This window comes from Embiotoca jacksoni, unplaced genomic scaffold, assembly GCF_022577435.1.
Source record: "Embiotoca jacksoni isolate LCO1_2020_lvr unplaced genomic scaffold, fEmbJac1.0.p SCAF_7, whole genome shotgun sequence".
NCBI classification, from domain to species: Eukaryota; Metazoa; Chordata; class Actinopteri; family Embiotocidae; genus Embiotoca; species Embiotoca jacksoni.
The window spans coordinates 14,732,325-14,755,676 of record NW_027185425.1 but is presented as its reverse complement, the minus strand read 5'-3'; the positions used below and the strand labels follow the sequence as shown (position 1 = coordinate 14,755,676).

Sequence of the window (23,352 nt, the reverse complement as noted above, 5' to 3'; positions counted from 1 at the left end):
GGTCAAATGGCAAACATGTGAGAAGATTGCCATTTCTTCCATGGAGTGATTCGAGCACTACATGCCTAAGTGCTCTGGTGATGTGTGCTAATGGGAAAAGCCACAACGCTCATGGAAGCAACGTGAGCTCCGAGACTGTGGCTGTGAAGAAGATCCAGCGACGGTGACGAGCAGATGGTCTGAGCTCTTCCCAAAACTGGCTGAACATACCGTCTCCCATTCTGTCCTGTCAGCCTCCAACATTTCCTGTCTTTGACTTCAGATGATTCAAATGCATTTCACTGGCACCAGAAACAGAAGAACTTTAAGTAAAAGCAGGAATCCTTCACGTCTTTGATGCACAGACAGTGATGACAGAAGCACAATGACATGTTTTGAACTTGATGAAAACATAGTTTGGCATTTTGAAAAAGATTATAGCTTTCCCGCTGAGAGTTGGGAAGAATGATACTACTCTCCTATCAAATTTGCTTAAAACAGCTCATCACCATGGTGTAGGCTGTACCCAAAGTAAACTGAAAGCTGTTCTTAAACTGTTTGTAGCACAAGTGTGAGTTTGGTTCTCTTGAAAGGAAACAAGGTGATAGTTTATCCCCAACATTCAGAATCACTGTAGGTGCTACTGGTACTGAGTTAAAGAAGTTTCTTTCTGTGTTGGCCCTGTGACAAGAGTGGTGAGGGTGTACCAGTCAGGACCTTGTATGTCAGCAAAAATTGATTTGGTTTGCTGGTTTTTAACAGTTTTATCATAAAAACAATGTCTGATGGATATTTTACAAACTTTATGACGCTCATCTTTGTTGTTGTTAATCATTTGATGATGTGTTCTCTTTGATATAAATTACTCTTTTTTTTTCACCATACCACTTGTTATGTCTCCAAATCCCTGCATCCATCTATCATCTATACTCTCTTCATCCTAAACAGGGTCACGGGGGGGGTGGGGGTGTAGCCCGGGGGAGCCTATCCCAGCTGACTGGCAGCAAGTTTCTTTATGTATTTGTTTCAGGTAGGAATCCACCCACTGAAGCCTTGTGTCCTCATCCTCACAATCTCATTGGCTATACAAAGTGTCAATCACCAGTAACGTCACTTCTGATTGGCTGGATCTGTAAACAACAGAAAAGGTGCAGCCACCTCAGTTGGACACCAACTCTGGCTGGCTTTTGTAGGCTGGGGAAAGGATATGGAAGCTCCTATTGGCTCAATGAGGTGTCAATCAAACAGGCAGCTTGCTGGCGGTACAGCGTTACTTCTGCTAACTGCAGTTGGGTCTTGACGGAAAATACTGGGAAAGTAATGAAAGACTGCCTGGAAATTTCAAAATGCTGACCAAATATTTTACTGGGTTGGATTTACTGGACCTTTGCTGACTTAACCAGGCCATTTGCTAGACTATTTCTTGGCCAGCAGTTTTATTTTGAAGTATCCATTTGTAACCTGACAACGTCACAGCTCAGGAAATAGCTGCACCCCAGCAGGAAATAGTCTGGCACCATTTTATATAAGGTCTATGTCACCAGAGAAAAGTCAAGACAAATTAATTCAGAGGTTATTGGTAAGCTGACCTTCAGTATGAGTTGGTCAAAATAAGTAATGTAAACTATCAGACATGATAAGTGAACTAAACAGGATGCACCTCCCGATGTGTTGTGTTTTAAGGGCAACTAAACATGTTGGAGATAAAGTTCTGGCTGAATTTCAGGAGCAGGACCACGCCTCAACCACTCCACCACTTCCGGCCACACTCCTATAAATATCCACCCACTTTAAACCTCGGCCTGTTCGTGTTTTCCGCATCCCACCCTCCCTCCCTCTTGTTAAACCGTTTCACTTGTGGTTATCATGTTTCATAGCCTTTATTCTTCCGTCCCACATGGAGATCTCGGGGATCTGCAAGGCCCGGGAGCCGCAGTGGATCCTCAACTAAGCCTTCCCCAAACCGCGAAACTCTCACCCCGGCTTAATCTCCCTCAATTAATGAAGGTTCGCCCTCGGCTGAGGCGGGGTCCTAGCTAGTGAATTGTTTTTAAAGTATGCTTGTGCTTGAATGTCAGTCCATCCATCCAAAGTTAAAGATTAAAGATTAACATTTAAATGAATGTCTGTTAGGTTTTTGACTCACAACCAAAGAGATCTAATTCACAATTGTGACACACCAAGGAGCCTGTTTTTTTAAGCAAAATTCTCAAGTCAGTCACCAACACCAACATAACTGAGGGATAATTTGTTGCAATTAAAATAATTTTATTCTCACTTCTTATATCTGTACTTACAAACCTGCTTTTTGATTGCAGTGTGAAAAATTCATAGTCTTTCATACTTACAGGAAAAAGACACAAAACGTTCCTTCATATTGATAACGACACAGCTCAAAACTTCAACGCTCTTCAACTCACTTGTGTGTGAAGCGACTTCTTAGTAGAAGAAAAAGCTGCGTGCTATGTTACCTGGTCTCTGTTAGCTACTGTGGCTGAACTAACAGAAAAAAAATCTATGACTGCAGAAGTTAAAACTTCCAAAACAAGTGCAAATTCAAAGAAAAAGAAACGGTTTCATGCAGGCGACGCTGGTTGGATCTCTCGGTGAAGTCCAATAACACAGCTGCTCTTATTGCCACAGGTGCTACTAGAGAGTGAAAGCGAGGTTATTTCTTTAACAAGTTGACTGCAGTGAGCTCTGACCACAGGCGAGCATCTATAATGCACCGTGCAGTCTAGTGTGTAATCAAAGAAGTTACATGCACTGTAAATCAAACTGGACTTGTTATGCACACCAAAAGCTTGTTTGACAACAAAACTCAAAAAGTTTAGAGCTTGGTGACAAGATCCAGAGTCAGTTTTATGTAATGCATCGCTGACATGTTCAGAGTTTGATGAATAATCAGACTGGTTCCAAATGTGCTCTTTGGCTTTGTTCAAACTGCAGGCAAATCGGATTTGTTTCTTAAATCAGATCTTTACGACAGACTGTCTGCATGGTTATTTGCAAGTGAGTGGATTAGCTTAGTTGTGTCCAGACATCACCAGCCGATCTACACGGGTTGCTGTCGTAACGACGTACACGTAGCTGCGCTGGTGACGTGGCTTTTTAATGCAGAAGCATGACAAATTGAAATATTTCTTGATAAATAGTTTTTTTCTGGTAAATTCTTTCCAACTTTGCCTGAACAGAAGCCTCCCACCAAAGTGCCAGCAGAATTATTTTGGTGTATGTCTCTAAATGTGGTTTGGATATGATTTGCAGTCTGAACAAGGCCCAATAGCATGTCGGACATAGGGGGGAAAAGGATTTAGGCATTTTTATCATTATTGACTGTACATCGAACAAATATGATCGTTACATCTGGCAGCACTGGTCCGTACACAACTTTGTCACTTTAAGTGATGTTGAGATAAGTTATGGATTATAATAATGTGTTTCCAGTTAAATAACATACTGTTATACATCCTGTTAAATATCAATTTGTCTTGAATATAACTGGTAGCTAAACTCCTCTGCTACACCTTTTGGGGTGTATTTGATACTGTCTGTTTTTTCATGTGTTCAGAAGTGGAAACAGCTTGGTACTGACTGTTTGCACCAAAGGTTGGATTTCCTCTTTCAGCTCTGGAGGTGTTTGATCTGGTCTTGGGATAAATCGGATTATCAAAATGTTATTGTACGATGACAAATATCCAACATGAAAGTGATATTTCATGCAGTTTCATTTCTTCCAATTAGCCTCCCCGCCTGCCGCTGTGGCATCTTTTGCTTATTGCTCACCTCTAGTCACCTCGTGGTCAGTCGAGTTTTAATAAGCCGCCCTTATCATGGCCCTCAGCGCAGCAGGTACAGATGGTGGAGGGGTAATGGATTATGACTGCGCTAATGTGGATCGACGCATAAACACAAAGATGTACTTCACATGCTCTCTATGTGTTATTTTTGAGCACCATCTGCTGGAGGAGAGTAAATATTATTTTTATGTTTTGGGCTCTTTTTCTTCTCATTATTACTGCGGTCATGAGTGATACATGTGGAGAGAAAAAAAAAGAAAAGATGAAGTTATTGTTCGATGACTTTTTATTTGGAAAAACCCTGATTACATGCTCGCCCCCGATGCTTACAGTGATGTGTGGTTCGTGTTTATGTCCTACACATAACAGTTCATTTATAAGTGTGTCATTACTGACATTCCAGTAATGATGAATAGTATATACAGTGTGTAAGACAACATGATTTTTAAGAAAAATAGTTTTAAACTCACAATGGGATTTTTAAAAATAAATACAAGTGCAACTATGGTTGTGTGAGCTACTTCACACCTGCATGAGGAGCATAAATCATTAAACACAAAAGGCTGAGGCACTATATTGCTTCATTTTTCTGACAAAACCTTAAGGAAAATGTCCCAAAAGCTTCCGACCAGGACGGCTGATTGGCCACAGTCCCTTCCCTCATCCCTCTCCGTGTCCTCTTTGTGAGCTGTGGCTGCAACGTATTGATCCGTCCACTTCTGTGGAAGCACCATCAACTTTCCTATCTGACGGCCAATTCGGAAACAAAACCAAAGTATCTTTAACACTGACATAAAATCCATTCAATGATTTATCGAAACTGGCTGATCACACGCACATATAATTACTTCAAGAGGGATTTTGGTAAAGGTGAGAGGGAAGAGAGTGACGATGATAGATTTTAAGTATTTGGTGTAAAACTGAATCCAATAATGTTGAAGAAGAAAGGCATGGTTTAGTGCTACAGCGACTACAAATAGCCAACAAGTGCGATGGAAGCTTGAGCAGAGTGCACCTGTGTGTGCCTGTGAGTGCCTGTGTGTGCCTGTGTGTGCGTGTGTGTGTGTGTGTGTGTGTGTGTGTGTGTGTGTGTGTGCACGTGTGTGTGTGCTTGTGCGTGTGTGTGTGTGTGGGATTTTGTGGATGTGTTTCAGAAACAAGGCAAGAGTGGGAGTACTACATCTAGCCAGCAGAGTCAGTCTCCAATCTTAGTGGATATCTCAGTAGCTCTCTTTTAATATATTCTGTTTTTAATGGCTCAGTTCACCCAATTATGTAAAAAGTTATTACATAAAAATTGGTTTTATGTGTCCAGATTTTTAAATAACTGTGTCAAGTGAAGACTAACAGCAGCTCTGTTATCAGTGCTCAGAGTTAAATGCTCACATCAGCACACTAACAGGCCAACTATCTAACTGGTACAAGTTCACCATCTTAATGTAGGATGTTAGTATGCTCAGATGATCGCTCAAACCAATTTACATCTGAGGCTGATGGGAATGTTTTCAGTTTCGTAGCAATTTGGGCAAAAAAGTGAAGCGAAATTCAAAATCTGACATGGTAGAACAAGAGAGAAAGTCAAGAGGATCGTCAGTTATTAAATTCAAGCTCGTGCATGTCTGTCCATCCAATCGTTGTCAAGATATTTATCTAAAGATTACGTAACGGTTTTTAAATGAAAATGTTCAATGTTTGGACTGAAAAGTCTTAAATTCATTAATTTATTTCAGCGATATCATAAAATCTGAGCACAAAAAAGCAAAACGTCCGTATATACATGGCTACACACCAGTGGTATGTCAGAAAATGTGTTTATTGTATTTTGGGTGAACTAACCCTTTAAGTTTTCCTGTTAATTCAAGCCTTCACCACTTAAAGCACTGAAGAGTGGAGCACGTTTGTGTGGAACCACAGTAGTGATCAGAAACGGGTCAGTAGTGCCACTTTGTCGTCGTACAGTATGAACATTGTCAGTCCGTGTTTGGGCTCCAGGTGACTGCTCAGCAGCCAGCTCTTGGCCCTGCCTGGCTCCTACTCTGCTACCCGGATGGCCAGCAGCAGTCCAGACTACTCCTGGGGCCCCGGGGCTTTCATGGCCATGCTGGCTCCAACCATGGCTGGATAACTCCGGTTCCTCCTCATTCCATCGGGTCCAAAAGGGGAGCCGGATCTGCGCAGCCCACCCAGAGGCCCCAGGATGGGACTGGGACTCATTGCTCGGCCCCCGGGAGCTCCGGCCACACCCAGCCGCTTCACTTTGTCCAGCAGGTTGAGGTTGTGGACGGTCACGCTCACGTCCGTTTGGCTTTCGCAGTCCCTCCCTCTCTGTCTGCCTCTCATCCCCCCCGTCACCTCCTTCAGAATGGAACGGGCCGGTTTGGAGGCCAGGAAGTTGTCATAAGAGGGGCTCTTGAAGTCGAAGCCCGTTGAGGTCGGCAGGGCTGAAGCTCCCTGTCTTGTGGGGGAGTTTGGAGGGGTGGAGGGGCGCAGGGGGTCAGGATTGGGCGCCCGGTTAGGGGCAATAGAGGTGCTGAACAGGACTCCTCCGCTGCCCTGACTGTGCTCCAGGCCCTGGCTCTGGTGATACATGGCTGCTGAGATGCCGCGCTCCTGGAGAAGACGCACTAACCCCAGGGAGGTGCTGGTGGTGCGGGTTGCATCTCTGCACAGACAGGGGACAATTGTGAGTCCAAAAAGTTGATCATAATCAAACAATCTGCTTACAGAACCATTGAAACAGCAGAACTTTTCTTTAAGCAAGTGGACTTATACAAGGTGCGATCAAAAAGGTCCTGTTGTGAACGACTGAAGCTCAGCAGTGATGCACACAGAGCACAGGGTGGCTATAACCTTCATGAGATAGTCCTCAAAGTTACTTCGCTTGATCAACATCAGCACGTGAGTTACACACATTTTTGTGACCACTAGTGCGTTTGCGTTTTCTCCGTGGACTTAAGCAGAAAGCGCACATAAAATTTTGTGTCCGACTTGGGAAAGCGGTACATGAAATTGAAATGCTTCAGTAAGCCTACGGCAGTGAAGCAATGAGCCGGGCGAGATAGGTGCTCTGATTCATATTCGCATTTCAAGAAGGGCAGATTGTCACTATCCAAGACCAAAGAAGACGGTCAGCTGCTCCGGAGCGCCACCAGGTGTGATTTCTTTCACATTCGTAGGGTTGTTTATTGTCAATTTGTCCACCAGGATCAGATGGCACTTTGCTTCTCCAACATGACAATGCCCCTGCTCACAGCACTTTGAAAACGCATTAATTTCTTGCCTGAATCGACACCATCATCTCTTCCCTACTCCCACTGCATCATCTTTCTGTTCCCCAAAACTTGAAAACTTGAAAATTTGATGTGTTCTCTGCTCGAATTTCAAGTCCATATTCAAACTGCAAATGTGCACATACAAGGGGACACAAAAATGTGCGTAATTCAGGTGCTGATGCTGATCAAGTGACAAAGCTTGAAATACTACTCATGAAGGTTATAGCTTCCACCATCTGCATGTGCATCACCGGGCTGCGCTTCATTATTGCACAACAGGAGCCATCTCTGAGCTTTTTGATCACACCTTGAATGTTTTGCTTTGACTCAGTGTGATATACAATGATTGTGAATGGCTTTATAAACGTGATGAGGTAACAATGAGCTGTAGGAAGTAGGAAGAAAAATATATTTATTTGTAGCTGAAAATGTCACATATGTGGTGCCTTGCCTGAGGTTAGTTGAGGATTCAGAGGGCCTGAGACCGAGCCTGCGTGACGTGCAGGGAGTAGCAGCAGGAGTACCCAACAGAGTGCTGGTCATCACACAGGAGGACGACGTAGGAACCGGGTTCAGACTTTAAAGAGGAAGTAAAAGAGAGACACTGATGCTACTCCTTTCTGAATTTATTCTCCTGTGCACAGAGGATGTTTGAACCATAAGCACCGGCATGTATTATTTAGTACCTTCCCACCGTCTAGCAGAAAAATGACTAAATGTTGTTGTCTGGACTCGATCCCACCTAAATTTGTCTTGAGATTTAGTCACATTCAGACTGAGTGCAGATTTAGCGCAATGTAGGCTTCTACAAGCATGACATTGAAACAAAATGATGATTATTAAACCACATTATATTCTTAAACTGCATTGATGTTTGTGCTTAAAATTTTAGTGATATTGCAATATATGAAATGTCACAAAATACGTGTTTTAGTTGCACTTTAAAGCATCCACCGTTCAGGAGAGAAGGAAAAACGGCTTATAGAAATGTACCGGTTCATTATTAGTATTGTAATGAAGCTGATGTTAATATATGGTGCCTTTAGCGAAGAAGAAAAACTTTGCAGTCGTTGGTTATGGAGGAATTGTGATGCACGCAGCAAGAGCAGGTGTTGTGTGTCAGTGATTTTATTTACCTCGGTGTGACCCGCGTCTGCTCATCAGTTGGGTGGAGGATCCGACAGGTCGTGAAGGTGTATGTAGAGCTGGTGTGGGCCATGCATTTTCCTGGGTAGTATGCAGCTGAAAGTCACATAAACATGATGAACATCAAACACTTTACAGGGTTTACAGTCATGTTCAATGTCATGTAAATGTACTGTGTGTTGTCCTCACCTAGAGCGTCGGTGTTGCTGAGATGTGGTGACGGCGATGGAGAGGGCGGAGAAGGCAGAGCGAGGCTGGTTGGAGGCTGCCCAAGGTTGGGGTCTGCTGTGCTGGAGGTGGTGGGCACGGCCGGGGAGGCGGAAGCTGAGGAGGTGGGTAGATTCTGGAAGTACTGCTCTCCTGGTTCGTCCTCCTCGAAGCTGCCCCATGGGTAAACCTGCAGACACAGAAGAGCCCAAATCCAAATTCACAGCTATTAACACTCGAATGGACAGAAACAGGAGTTCAGTAAGGAGTACTTTTAGTAGTAATAAATAAAGTAATGCTGTATGAACACACCCCTCTACATGTGAAATTATCCCACAACTATCTGAGCAAATTCCCTCAGCTGTTTTGGTAAATATGTGTTTTATCCATCACTGTGCTCTCCTGACTCTTCTCCTACTAATTGTGATATAGCAGAAAGTTGAAGGGAGACGGACGGCTGTTTGATATAATCAAGAAGAAAAGTAGTATTTTACTGAACATTACTGTGTTCTGCTTTCATTGATGCTGCAAATATCTACAGTAAAAGAGGACCTGATATTGTTTGCAGTGTGCAACCTGTCACACAAACACAGCTGTAGATGTGGTACACATACAGAGATGTATTTGAATGATCAGTGTTAATAAGGACTCAGAAATCACACACGCACACGCACACACACACACACACACACACACACACACACACACACACACACACACACACACAGACAGACCTGCTCCAGCTCCAGTTCGAGCGGTCTGTAGCCCTTTGGCACAACTCCTGGCCGGGCGTCCAGAATCACACCGAGGTGAGGCTGCGCTAACTGCTGCCAGTGGTGCAGGGTGGCAGAGCCTGTTGGAGAGAAGTGAATATAACTACAATGTACTGGACTATACTGTAACTTCAGTTCCTGATCTTATAACACATTCAAGCACCAAACACTTTTATCATCACCAGTAGTTTTCCTGAATATACCTGTTAGCATCGCAGTGTCACGTGCCATGCAGTAAAGGCCTCACTACATTAATTAGTATAAAATCATGATGTTTTGGTTCTTTTAAATGGTTCTGTATATTGTTGCGGGGACATATTGACAGTTTTTCTACTCCAAAAAGTAAACAGCACATCACAGACAGAATTGTCTAATTTAGGCTAATAAAGACTGCAACTTGTGTAACAAAATAATTACAAATGGCAGTTATATAAGAAGTGAATGCTAATAACATATTTTTAATGTCTGTCTAGTGGACATATTCATGAAAAAAAAAAAAAAAAAAAAAACAAGTGAAGAGGAAGACAGGATAGGTTTTAGTAATCAGGATGACAAAGATGAATACAGAGAGCAGAGGAATAATGTGAAAATGAAATGAAATGGAGAAACAAAATAGAACGAGAAAATGATTTTATTAGCCAGCCACAACTGTTAATAACAACTAATGAACTGACACAGCAAGAGGTGCAAAGGAACAATGAAAAACTGAAAAAACATAGGAGGTCATGAATAAATAATAATGAAACACAAGGAGAACAAAGCATAGATAGGAAGAATGCACATTAACAAATAAGACAAATAATAGCAGGACCTCTAAGGATAATGGTACACAGTGCGTTTAAATGGAGTATAAAATACTACCAGCAGAGGGCAGCACAGGCCAAAAGAAGTTAAATCAACAGAGAGGGAATGATAAAAACGCTGCACTGACTCTTTCTGCGTTCACAATCAGCTGTCAACGTAAAAGCACCAGCAGAGACATTAAATCTCTGGCCTAAGAAGTTCAGAGCATACGTATATCTAGTGTGCTGCTGTCCCATGTTTATGTTTGTTTTCCCTTTTAGGTCAAAGTTAATAAAAGAACAGCAGCAAGTGATGCATGTCATGAGCAGAGTGCCTCTTCCTCTGTCTAACCATGTGTATGTTTCTACAACCACCCTCTGGGCTGTGTGTCTTTGTAATAGCTGTGTGGAGATGCGAAGCTGCCCGACTTGTGATGATGCATCAGAGACCAGAGCGAGTTGAAGAGCATCAGCGACAGAGGCGTCCCTTTACTCTCTTGCGCACTCCTCATCTTCCTGCTCCCTGCTCGGTCTCTGGCCCACCTCCTTCCTCGCTCCCTCTCTATCCCCGCTCCGGTCTTCCTCCCCCAGCCCCAGTCTCTCTCCCTCTCCCCTTCGAGCGTTCGCCCATGCCGGGTCTCCTGGCTCCTCTCCCCCTCAGCCCCCAAGCCCCGCTTGCTGCCTTTCTTTGTCCCGACCCCTCGGTGCTGCTCCCCTTCCCAGTCCCTCCCCGCTGTGCAGCTCGTCCCGCGCTCCCTCTCTCCCTCACCTTCGAGTGGTTTGACGATCTGGAGTTTGTCAGGGAGGTAGGGCCCTCGTGAGGCCCAAACGTGGAGGTTCCCCAGGGACATGATGCTTTCAGACGGGGTCATTACACTCTCCTGGCCCAGGGCGTCCTGCAGTCCGGTATGTCCCCCCCTCCTCCGCTCTCTCTCCTCCTCAAAGAAACGCCTCTCGCTCAAGTTGTTTTGTCGACGCAGAGACAGGCGGCGCAGGGCCAGCCGCAGGTCCTCAGCCCCGCTCACCTTCTTCTCTCGGCCCTCGGTGCTGCTGACAGAGCAGGAAAGAAACAGACACCAAAGGACAAAGATGTTTTTCAATAAATTACTCTTGAAAAAAGAGGAAAATGTTCCTCAAACGACACCACTGACTAATCCTCTTTACGAAGTCACTTTTTCACACGAGAACAGCTATTCTGTCTAATTTATGAGCTGTATTGGCCCGCTCATTCTCACCTATCCTGATTGGATGCTGTCTCCATCAGGATGCTCTGTGTTCGGTTGTCGAGGGCGACGTTGTCTCCGCTGTTGTCTCCTCCATACATACTGGAGTGAGGTGTGGTGAGGCCGCTGGACTGGGGCGATGTCCGCGCCGACAGAGACTGGTTGGAGCCCGGGATGTTGGCGCTGGTTGGAGTCAGTGAGCGCTGACGGACCGTCTGGTTAACGTTCTTCACCGTCTCAAACACACGCTTCCGATGAGTCCTGCACAGACACAAGTAGTTAATCTGTTCTCTTGGTCTTTTTTTTAATTCAATGTTTATATCTAACAAACACCGGTTTCGATTCTTTTTTGAAATTCTTTCTTGGCCAAAAAAGTTATATTAGCTTGGGAATCTGATTCAATCTTGTTGGAAACCCGACGATACTACGTCCCACCCACTGATAGCTGTACCCTGACTTCACCACGGGCCTGTCAATCAAACAGACATGTCCGCAAAAACACAGCTTTTTGAAGTTTATTTTGTAGTAATGATGGGATTATTTTCAGATAATAAGATTTTAAACTAATAATAAGGAGTGATTAGCTAACAACACCGAAATAACTCGCCCACATTTTTTTGCGACTTTGTATTTTATGAGAAGTTGAATGGTAGAGCCAGAGTCAACCCCCTAGTGGCCCTCGGTGGTATAGCAGCTTAAATCACTTCGGCATTGGCTTCATTTTTCAGAACCTGGAAGCTATGTCCACTTTTCTATACCATCTATGATTTTAACCCGAACCATGATCTTTTTATGACCATAACCAAGTAGTTTTTTACTAAACCTAACCACATGGTTTTTGTTGGCTTCACGTGACACTGACAACGGTGTCCTGTAGTGGCCCGACGGGTGTATTACACGCATTGGTGTGTTACTGGACTGTATAAAAAACAGAATGCAGCTTACACTGATGCTCTACTGTGCACAATACAGTGAGGTGTTAAGTTCTTCAAGAGTACTTACTTCTGTTCCTCACACTCGGGGTCATCCAGACTCAACTCCTTCCTCATCGTTCCCTCAATCTCAGCTGCCAGAGAATCCTGCAATACCAAAACTCTTTAAGGAAAGGAAGATGATACATACTCCCAGAGACACACAAACACACCCTCACACCCTCACCATGGGGTACAGGCCCAGCGGGTGGTGGCGGCGGGGGGTTCCTGCAGGGTAGTTTCTGTTCCTCAGGTTCTTCAGCTCCTCCTGAGCTTCATGCAGCATCTCGATGCACTCCAAGTACTTCTCCTCCAACTCCTGGAGCTGATGTGTTGAAGAGATTAAAATCAAATTCTATAAACAGCCTGCTGTCATGACAACACTCAGAGAAATACAGTGTTCACAGTACACAAACTGTCATTGGTTTGCAAGCGAGGAAAGTTACCTCTGCTGTAAGCTGCCTTTGTGCATCTTTAGCTGCCAACAGGTGTTGAGAGAGCTCCTCGTTTTCCACTGCAAACTGGACACACATACGCAGCTTTGACTTAGCAACACGACAATATAATATTAAACCAATAATAACTCAAATTGAAATGTGTTTGTCTGCATGCACTCACAGATTTGGCTTTCTTTTGCAGGTCTACTATCTGAGAGAGGAGGTGCGTGATCTCCTCCTGCTGTCGGGACGCATCTTCTGTCTTCCGAGCCAGTTCCTCTGCTATGACAGAGATCTGGAGACTGGACAACCCTGGACAACACGAGGCAGTCACAGTTAAGGTCAGTTGGGACGCGTACATAAAACTTTGGCAAAACTTACTGAGTTCTTTCACACAGTCGTTGACAAGCTGCTGCTCCTTTTCTTCGTACGTTTCGGTCTCTGACTTCAGATGGGTAGCCTGCACGTAGACATCCATGATTAAACAAAATATTCAGAGTTGTTGCTGTTTCTCACTGCATGCTGCTGTTAGTGTGTGATACCTCCGAGCGGAGAGAAAGGTTCTCCTCCTCCAGCTCTTTGAGTTTCCTATTGAGTGTGTCGTTCACAAAGCCTCCTGAAGCTGCTTCCACTTTGCTCTTCTTCCCCCTTTGAACCGATAGAGACAGAGTGAGCATGATATTTGACTCTCTGTGCTCATTATTAGTTTATTTGCGTCTGTTTTTACGCCTCTAAGTGGTAAATGATTGTATCTTTAGACAGTAGGAGTGACATTAGGTAGCAAAGAGAGGAAGCTCACGTCGGGGAGCTGCTGGACTCGTCTTCGCTCTCCTCTGCTGCATTGGTGTAAAACTGCAGCAGCTCATCCTTCAGGTTCAGCTCATGGTGTAGCTGGGCCACCTGGAAGAGGACAGATCCTGTTCAACACATGGGCATGTGGTACCAACATACCTGTCAAGAGTCAGTGAGTAACAATGACGCTGTGTGTGTGTTTGTGTGTTTGTGTGTTTGTGTGTGTGTGTGTGCGTGTGCATGTGAGTGTGTGCGTGTGAGTGTGTGCGTGTGCGTGTGCGTGTGCGTGTGTGTGTGTGTGTGTGTGTGTGTGTGTGTGCGTGTGCATGTGAGTGTGTGCGTGTGAGTGTGTGTGTGTGTGTGTGTGTGTGTGTGTGTGTGTGTGTGTGTGTGTGTGTGTGCGCGTGTGCGTGTGCAGACCTCCTCTGTGATTTGTCCCACTTGTTCCTCCAAATAATCATTCTGTTCAGTCAGAGTTCGGTTCTTCTTAAGAAGCGATTGGCCGATCTTTGCAGCCAACTCCAGATCTCTCTCTTTCTATTGGTTGGAAGAAAAGAGGAGGAGGAAGAGAGGAGGAACAAAAAAGAAAGAGAAGAGGAGGAAGAAAAGAGAAAGAAAGGAGGAAGAGAAGGAGATAACGAAGAGGAAAGAAAGAAGAGGAAGAGAAGAGAAGTAAACTAAATTTATCCTAGGGAGGCCGTGGCTCAGACGGTAGAGTGGGTTGAACACTAATCAGAAGGTCGGTGGCTCAGTCCCCAGCTCCTCCTGTCCACATGCCCAAGCGTCCTTGAGCAAGACACTGAACCCTAAATTGCTCCCGATGGTGTATCATCAGTGTGTTGTAAGTCGCTTTGGATAAAAGTGTCAGCTAAATGTAATGTAATTAATAATAATAATAATCCTGTTCAGTCATATTGGGCATGTCCATATCCCAGCATCCTCTCTGGTGCAGCATCGCATTGGGAGTTAGTTTGATTACAAAGTCCTTCCTAGTGCAGCTTTGAGGTACACCGATAGAAGAGCCAAAAATAGAAAGGCTCACCTCCTCCAACAAACGTGTGACAGCATCAATGTCATTGTAGGTCTTTGTCATCTGGCCCACTCTGTCTGCACATAGCACTGTGGAAACATAAAACACACAAACACGGTGAGATAAAGGCTAGAAAAGACATACAGCTCAAAACTGAACCTGCAGACTTTGCAGCAAATGACCTATTTCCTCATCACTTCAGTTGTGATAGAGCAACATGTACGATGGCACGCACACACCGCTGCATTATGTAACACAAAGTTTTAAAAGTCGTCCTCTCAGAAGTGGTGGGCAGGTCGCATTTAGGATGCAACACTTCCATCACCAATGATACAAAGTTTGCGTGTGTGAGAGCAGGGCTGTGTTAAAGGGGAAAGGACTGTTTTCCATGGTGCACAGCAGTTTGCTGCCTGGGGTGACAGATCTCATCGACTCCAGAGCTCTCATCGATATCATGCTGTACACAGTTATTGAATGCATGATGGTAATCCTGTTAGTGTTTTAAAAAGTGCAAAATAATGAAATCAAAGCACCTTGGAAGCTCATATGTTTATAATGTTTGTACCTATAATGCTGCTGTAGCGAAAACATTTCCCCTTGTGGGATTAATAAAATAACTATCTATCTAAAGAGCAACAACAGTTAAAATTATGATCCACTCTGACTCATACAGGCACAACAATGATCCATGGGAATTTGTGTGTGCGTGCTGAGGGTTGATGTATCACAACAGAGCAAATTCAAAGCTGGTAAGCTTCAAGAAATCCCTCTTATTAAGGAGAGTAAAGCTACAGACAACCTGTAGTAAACCACTATTTACTAGTAAATGTACAAAGACGGTTTGACATTGTTGGAGATCCTGAAATAAAAAAAATACTAATATACTGCAGTCACTAAACAACCTGTAACAGGGACATATCAAGCTATAAAGGTCAGCTTTAGTCTACTGCGAACAGAAATCTAAGTGATCACATTTTAAATTTCATATAAACAAGCCTCTTCTCTGTTTTTCTCGACATGTACGTCACCTTTCTTGTCCTCCCTACAGTACCAGTCCTCCAGTCCACATTCATCCCTCGCTATTCTCCCCATCCCGCTTTTGTTGTCCATCTCCTCCCTTTACGACGAGCAGAAATGACCACCTCCAAACACTGATCCATTCACTTTCTATCTCCCTCCCTCCCACTGCTCAGCTGCTGCATAACAGGCCCGGATACTGAATTATCCTCCGCCCAAATGGACACTCCTGTGAGTGAGCGCGAGGGAGGCGAGTCTGTTTTCTCTACAGCTGCGGAACTGAAACAGAAGTGGAAATCGTGTTTTGATTGGACAGGAAAGGATGCAGGAAGGAAGATGGAGCCAATCAATAGAGGTGAGCTGCATGTGTGGACTCTTCTCTCTGTTTATAAGTGTTTTTAAAACTCCCACATCTCTCTCTTTTCCACCTTTCTCTCGTTACCCCACTTCCTCTCTCTTCCGCTCTGTACAAGGCCGCTAAACATAAATATGCATACAGCAGCTGTTACCATGGCGACCCTCACCCACAAACAAGCCCGCGACAAATGCATAGACATTCATTCTCACTCTACACCACTGATCAGGATGCAATCAGATACAGGTTACCTCTAACACGAGTACTTAAACTAATGAAGATAATAACAATGTACAGCTTAAGTATATCTGAATTGGAATATCTGAACTCCAAAATATGAAACCTAGTTAAATACATGAGATGATATAAAATCCATAATGAACAACACAGAACTGAACTTAACTCTCTGAACCAATCTAATGTTACAGGGAAATAAAGGAAAAATAATCAAATTCAGTCTATTACAACCATGCAAGAGACCGAGTACAGGCATTGTTTTGTCTGACATTCAGATAACAGTGTTAACACCAAGACTGTAAGCAGACTATGGGCTCCACCTTGTGGAAGGAGTCTACAGTGTCAGTTATATCAAACCAGTAAAAGGACAAACTATAATAAAAGTGATAGATCAGAAAAGATCTTACCAAGGAGTATCATATTCATATGTATCAGACAGCCAAAAGGCAAATAAAAGGTATTATTTGATGCATGCTGCACACAGTGACCCTGTACACCCCTGATATTAGAATCAATCCTGGCATGACTGGATCACAGCGACCCAAATGTGTCCCAAATGACCACTTCTCATCGGATCTCACTTCCCTGCCTTATTTGCACACATCACAAAAATATACAAGTAAATAAGCACAGGAACATGAACAGAAATGAGAGGAGTTGAAACAATGGGCAGTTAACAAAATGACACGTCCTCGCTCACAGCAGCCTTATTTCAATGAACCGTCGTTAAAACACACGACGTATTTCACATTTGTAAATGTCTGAACACAGTTCAGTGAGTTTGTAATTCCCAACTGGAATCACCGATTGGTTCGGATCAGATTATTTAATTGCTCCAGCTGGTTGAGCTCTGATTCTGTGGGTCTGATGTGTGTCAGAAGTTACACGAGATTAACTAAAAGAAAAAGGATAAACCTCCAAAAATGAGGAACCTGCTGTAACGTTACGGTAACGCAGGGAAGCAGAGGTCAGATACGAACACAGGAACGTGAAGCTGCATTTATATTTATTGCTTATTCATAGTAGGTCAGCTGAGTAAGAGGTCTTCCAATGTGACCCAGGAAACCTTATATACGTCGTCGTTCTACTCATATCTGAGTATTCGTGACCTTTTTCATGAAGTTTCTCCTTTCATAGCAGTTTTGAGCTTTGATGTAGCAGCTAAGAAATGTATTTCTTTGTGAGAGTTGTAATTCCATCTGTCCAGCGGAGTGTTCGTCTTCCTCTGCTTCTTTTCCCTTTCACTTTACCAAACATAATCAGCTTTTCCAGATTGTCTCCTTCACGCCTGGCAATGTGACCAAAATTTTGCAGTTTTTGTTTTGCAACCACTTTGAAGAGATTCTTTTTTTCTCCAATTTCAAGCAGGACATTCTTGTTGGTCCTTTTGGCTGTCCAAGGAAGGCACAGAAGCTTTCATCAACATCACATCTCAAATGCTTAAAGTTTTCTCCGATCTGCAGCATTGATAGCCCAAGTTTCGCATGCATATGTTGCAATCGGGAAAATCAAAGTGGAGACCAGTCTGATCTTTGTTCTTTTGCTGATGCGTCTGTCCTTCCATATCTTGTTCATAGCAGACATTGATGATTTTGCCATTGCAAGTCTGCGTTTTATCTCAGTGGAACAACCACCTTTGTTCGATATCATTGACCCAAGGTAATTGAAATGGTCTATTACTTCAATTGCGTCGTTTCCTGCATGCATGGATGGGTTCTCTTCACATTGGTTGACAATCATCACCTTCGTCTTGCTTACATTTAGAAAGAGGCCAAACTTTTCACTCTCTACTTTTACTCTTTCAATCAGATTCTCCAGTTCATTTGCAGTACTTGCTAACAGAGTAGTGTCATCAGCATATCATATCATTAATTGTTCTGCCTCTGACTGATATTCCTTACATACACAAACAAGCTAAAAAAAAAAAAGAAATGGCCACATGCGTCCCAGACCACCTCCAAATGTGGCCTCATCAGATCGGATCTCAATGCATCCTGGGTGTGTTCACTGATGTACTTTTAACTGTACACTCCAATCACACCAGGAAGTATCAGGTGTGCAGACGGACTACTCAAAACAGATTAAAATCTGTGTTAATAAAGCTGGAATGCATTAAAGGTGTTTTTAGGTTTTCAAATATCATCAAAGCATTCCAAGCAAAATGTAATAAATTAACAACAAGCATTAAGATGAATGTTTAATGTGAGAACGCCTCTAGAGTCAGTGCTGTCCTCATTCACTCTCTGAGCCTCCTCTCTTTGTTCATGAAGCCTTTGTGTAGCCAGTGTTTTAGGCAGAGTAGTGATATAGCTTGCAGAGAGCAAAAATGGATGTTAATAAAAGACAATGTAGTGATGTTGCGGGGACGTTATCTGTTTTAATGTCAACCAAGGACAGATACTCACAATCAGGATGCAAAGTAATTATCCAAAAGAATTAATGACACTCAGACACTCCATTTGAGATAAGAAAGTCCTTTAGGAAATCTCAGGACTACTGGATGCAGGCTACGTATCCAATTTCAAGACTCGTATCATTCCTCTTTTAATATAACCTCAAGGATTAAGAGCGTTAAGAAGAGCATCATCTCATGTCCCAAACCCTCCATGTATATACACTAAGATAAAATCCTCCCACTTTTCATCCACTACTTTTACACTGAACACTTATACTTTGAATAATTAGCAGATTCCAGACTTACAGAAGTATTTGAGTGTCTCTTCGATCTGCTCAGTGGTCAGGTCAAGCCTGGTGTCCGGGGCAACCAGCGGCGTGTGGAGCCAGTCATCGTTGTCGTAGCCGTAGACGGTGTCAGCCCGCAACCGGTACACCGGCAACTGCTCCTCCAGAAGACTGATGATCTCGAACTCTGGCAGGTCGGTACTGTTGCACACATCTGAACAACACAGAGAGGAAGAGGAGGGCACAATATTTTATTTGTGTCTGAGCTCACCCCTAATTAGACCCCTGAAGGTCGAGATTTTCTTGGTTGATATCAATACTGATCATACAGCATTCAGTTTTAACATTACATTTTTATAATTTGATCTGACAGAAGCTTTATTTTCATCAGCTGCAACATTAAAATGATACCAACACACTAACACAAAACAACAGTATAAAAATCCTTTTTTTTTTAAATTTTACAGGCGGTATTTCTCTGAAAAACAAGTACTTTTACTTTTAATACGAATACAATTTGTAGCTTTTATGTATTTTTACTTTAATCCATAGTGCAGGACTTTTACTTATAAGTGATAGTTTGTTACAGTCAAGCCAAACAACTTCAAAGAATGCAGATGAATCCAATCACTGCAGGGTGAATCTCTGTATTTCACTAAAAACAGACTTGTTAAATCTGGTGTCTGGTGAGACATTCCCGCACTGGTGGATGAATGCATACTGGGCATGCTCCAAAGGCAGCTAACTTACAGTTTAACAAACGTTATCTGACCGAACGGATCAAATTCTGATAGTGAAACTTGTCGCAGGGTTGTGACGCCTTTTCACTTTAATTCATCCGCCATTTACCCACAATTAATGCAACATTTCACAGCCGCAACAGTAACGACAGAGTAGATGGAGCCTATTACAAAAGTACATGTTAACTGGGTTTCTTTAATTACTCTCACTGGCAAAAGTAGGAGACAAAAGTCCTTCACTGCAGGTTTAAGTACGATTTTGAAATCAGGACTCCCAACAGGGTATCTTCACACACTGGTTTCACTACTTTAACTTACAGCAGGTAAAGGATTTGAATGCTTCCTGTATCTGTGAATGTAAGGCTACTTGGATTGGGAGTACCTGTGCTTGTAAAATGACACCATTTTTTGAGGCAGCACTATTTTATGGATAACACTATTACAAAAAAAAGAAGTTACATCTTGCAAACTATACTAAATTTCTTTTATAGTGTGAAAAAAAAACCCATTTAAAAACCCATAATAAACAGAATCAAAGCCTCTTATCTTAATTCCTAAAAACACACACGCACCTGTGATGGTCTCAGCGTCCCTGCAGTCGGGGGGCGCCAGGTGTGTCTCCGGCTGGCTGTACTCGCCCTCCGCTACATACTGCTCCTCGTCTGTGTGCCGCTGATTGGGGTCCGGGTCCGGGTCCGGGTCCGGATCCAGGTCTGGGTCCAGGGGCAGGGAGGGGCCTGGGGAGGCCAGCTTGGCTCACCTCTCACTGGTGGAGAGAGACGGAGGCCATGGGCCGCTGGAGCTGGAGCTCCACTGAGTTAGCAGGGCCACCGGACAGACGAGAGACAGCGGTGACAGACACCTGGAGGGGACAGAGGACAGGATGGAGGGAAGCAGACACCTTTAAGGAGTCGTACATACGGCTGTAATCCAAAGTCCACACTAATCAATGCGTTTCCCTCCTTCCCTACAGAGTCTTTAACTTCAAACGCTGACTCTGCAGTGTGCTGCCTGCCAGCTAGCTGCATACATCACAGCCTATCCACTGCAAACACCACTTCTCATCTGTCGGGAAACCAATATGAAGGCAGATGGGTTCTACGAGTACTTCTTAATGATAACATTACATAGAGAGTGTTCTACTTAACTGATCCAGCTACGGGAAATCACAGGGAGAAATCTTTTAACCGCTAGCCTACTCTGTATCCCACTTCTCCTGACCTCCCTGTCACTTAAGAAGGACCTTCCTCACAGTCGCAGACAGTACTGTGATCTCAACTTCTTTTTCTGAAGTAAATACACCACTGCTCATGCACAGTGACCTCTTGGTCTCACTGCGGGAATCAGTGTGTCGCTGCAGAGGAACAGCAGGTTGCTGTCAGTAAACACGGCACAGATTGAGCTCATGAAATCCACCTGAGTGTCAGATCAGACAGCGAGCGCTGTCGTTTGGGGAGCAGAATAAAAATAGAAACAGAAAAAAAGGTCTCCATGCTCGAGTGTTCGTGTGAGCCAGTTGCATGAAGAGGTGGTTCGCCTCCGTAGTTGCGTAAGAAAACCGACATCTGGTGATAGATGAGTGCATCTTTGGCACAACCTCTGTCCTCTGTGTGGCCGACACTACAACCTTGGGACGTCTTTCCTGTTGCAGCGGTCTGATTGCTGAACTCACACTGGCTGTTGGACCAACGTTTCGGAGAAAAATTGGCTTCAAAAACACTTTTCAAATTACATAATCTGAGGGTGAAATATGATTTCAAACTGTTATTGTGCACAAGCGGATTTGGGATTAAAAGTCGTGCAGTCTGACACATCACACACATACAGATCACTGGTCCCAACCAACTGAACCATTTACTGTATGTCAACTTGTGAAAACTCTTCCTCCTCAGGTTAGGAACAAAAGGATGAGTAAGATAGTTATTAAAAGCAATGTCTTTATGTTTAATATTTCCATATTGTTGTAATCAAACACTGAGGAGAGAGAAACCTGAAGTAAAACAAGGGTGCAGTAACAGTAACATGTCTTACAAAGCATATAAACATGACCTGTAGTCTGAAATATTACAACTGTCCTGCAGCAAATGCTGGGAGCTGCTAGTGCAGGTGGTAAATAGGCCATGGGTCATTCATGCATGTGGCATAAACGATGTTATTTGAATGCTGTCTGAGGGTGTGGCTTCATCTCCATCAGCGGGTCGGGTCGCGTCACGGATGCGAATCTGGGTTTTTCATACATCGTGTCCTCTTAGCGACACAGAAAGAGGCTGATCATCGGACCTTATGATGCATGACATCGCTGTTAAAATCGTTTATGAGGCTTATACTCACGCTCAAAGTAGACTGATCCACGTGTGTTGTCAAAAAAACAATCCGAGAGGGACTCCGGTGCAGTCGACTGACTCTGCAGGGAGGGAATCGGCGGATGCTGCAAAATGCTCCTTGGATGATCAGTGTCAGTCAGACAGTGTGTGTGTGTGTGTGTGTGTGTGTGTGTGTGTGTGTGTGCGCGCGCGCGCGCGCGTGCGCGCGGAGGCCGGGCGGAGCGCAGTGGTGTCTGTGCGCTCTGGATTGTCTTCGCCGCGCCGACAGCTCTAGATGATCAAGGTCACCTAAGGCTGGTTTCCAAACTCGCTCCTGACCCGGTCCACTTCTCCTTCCCTTCAGCCATCTCCCTCTGTTTCTCCGTGCTCTTTCACTCGCTCGCTGAACGGAGCCTCCCTCATCAGCGTCAAAGCAGGCAGGAGCGGGATAACGGGACTTCTGGCCCAGACCTTCAAAATAAAATCCTTTTTTTGCGAGATCATGTTTAGGCTGGATTGTAACAAAAGAACCACCGTGGGAATTTATCTGTTTCCTCATTTTATTATTAAAAAAGGATCAAATATTTTTTAGAGCATATTTTCATAGCAAGCATTATTGTCGTACATGCCTGAATGTATGTAATGTAAATAGAGGATTATCAAAGTATACATCATATTGCCAAAACTACAGAGTATAATGGACAAACATGTCTTAGATCAATCATATTTAAACTTGAAGATTTAAAGGTGTTGCCAATTATGTTCTGTATATATAGATATAGTTATTTGTTATGCAAACCACAAACTTCCGTCACTAGTTATTATTTTGTATTCATTTAATTGCGAAAAGGTAGAGTATGCTTTTTGTGCTTTTAATTTTAGGGCAGCGCTTTATTTCTAGCTGCATCCTGGATAATTTCAATGGACTTGACGGTTTTTCTCCCTGCTGCCTTTCAGACACCCACACCAGGACCCAACCCGTTCTGGACCAGACATCAGTGACGTCACATGCACCCATAACAGGAAGGGGACAGGTTACGAACATGGATGGATCATTTGCCGTTTAGCGGAGATAAAAAAAAAAGAAAAGTAGAAAAACTGGTTCCGGGTAACCCCATAACAAATAACTGTGTATTATATTTAAATCTATGAGCTTTTAGTGATTTCTTTTATTCAATGTTTAAATTTTGATTTACTCCAATATAGGAAACGCATGATTTATTTATTTTTTAACTAAGAAATTGCTTTCTTCTTCATACAAAACACAATTGCTCCCACACATGAAATCATCTTTTATCGTTTAATACTAATAATACAGAGATTACCATCAATCTGCACTGCTTCCCTCCCACTTTACAAGCTGGACTGAAGAGAAAGGATCTGTTGTTCTCCAGCAAATAACAAAATAACTCAACCCAAACAGCCACTTCTCTCCCCCACCTGAAAATGCTTTTCTAAATGTATTTTATCCTCGTCTTCATAAACCGACTGAATGAATGCAAAATGAGAGAAAACTATCAAAACAAAACATTATTTTATTTATTTTCTCACAGTTGTCAGTAGTGAGTTCACAGTCATCTTCTGCTACTCTTGGCTGATTCTTGTT

At 43.5% G+C, this 23,352-nt stretch overlaps 1 protein-coding gene across 3 annotated transcripts; it reads right to left on the bottom strand.

Moving 5' to 3' along the window:
- Window positions 1-4,044: 4,044 nt before the first annotated feature.
- Window positions 4,045-15,542, bottom strand: LOC138214462 (trafficking kinesin-binding protein 1-like). Of its 3 annotated transcripts, none has more exons than XM_069176109.1 (17): window positions 15,441-15,542; window positions 14,425-14,501; window positions 13,803-13,919; window positions 13,390-13,490; window positions 13,133-13,238; window positions 12,972-13,050; window positions 12,772-12,902; window positions 12,600-12,674; window positions 12,341-12,478; window positions 12,185-12,261; window positions 11,195-11,443; window positions 10,729-11,009; window positions 9,139-9,257; window positions 8,387-8,594; window positions 8,188-8,293; window positions 7,503-7,628; window positions 4,045-6,441 (listed from the first exon to the last, which is right to left on the bottom strand). In XM_069176109.1, the coding sequence occupies exons 1-17, from the start codon at window positions 15,520-15,522 to the stop codon at window positions 5,847-5,849; spliced, it is 2,667 nt and encodes an 888-aa protein (XP_069032210.1). In that variant the 5' UTR covers window positions 15,523-15,542; the 3' UTR covers window positions 4,045-5,846. The 3 variants fall into 3 exon arrangements, with proteins under 3 accessions (XP_069032210.1, XP_069032211.1, XP_069032209.1); XM_069176110.1 differs by having other exon boundaries at window positions 10,729-11,006; XM_069176108.1 differs by having other exon boundaries at window positions 12,772-13,050.
- Window positions 15,543-23,352: the final 7,810 nt, after the last annotated feature.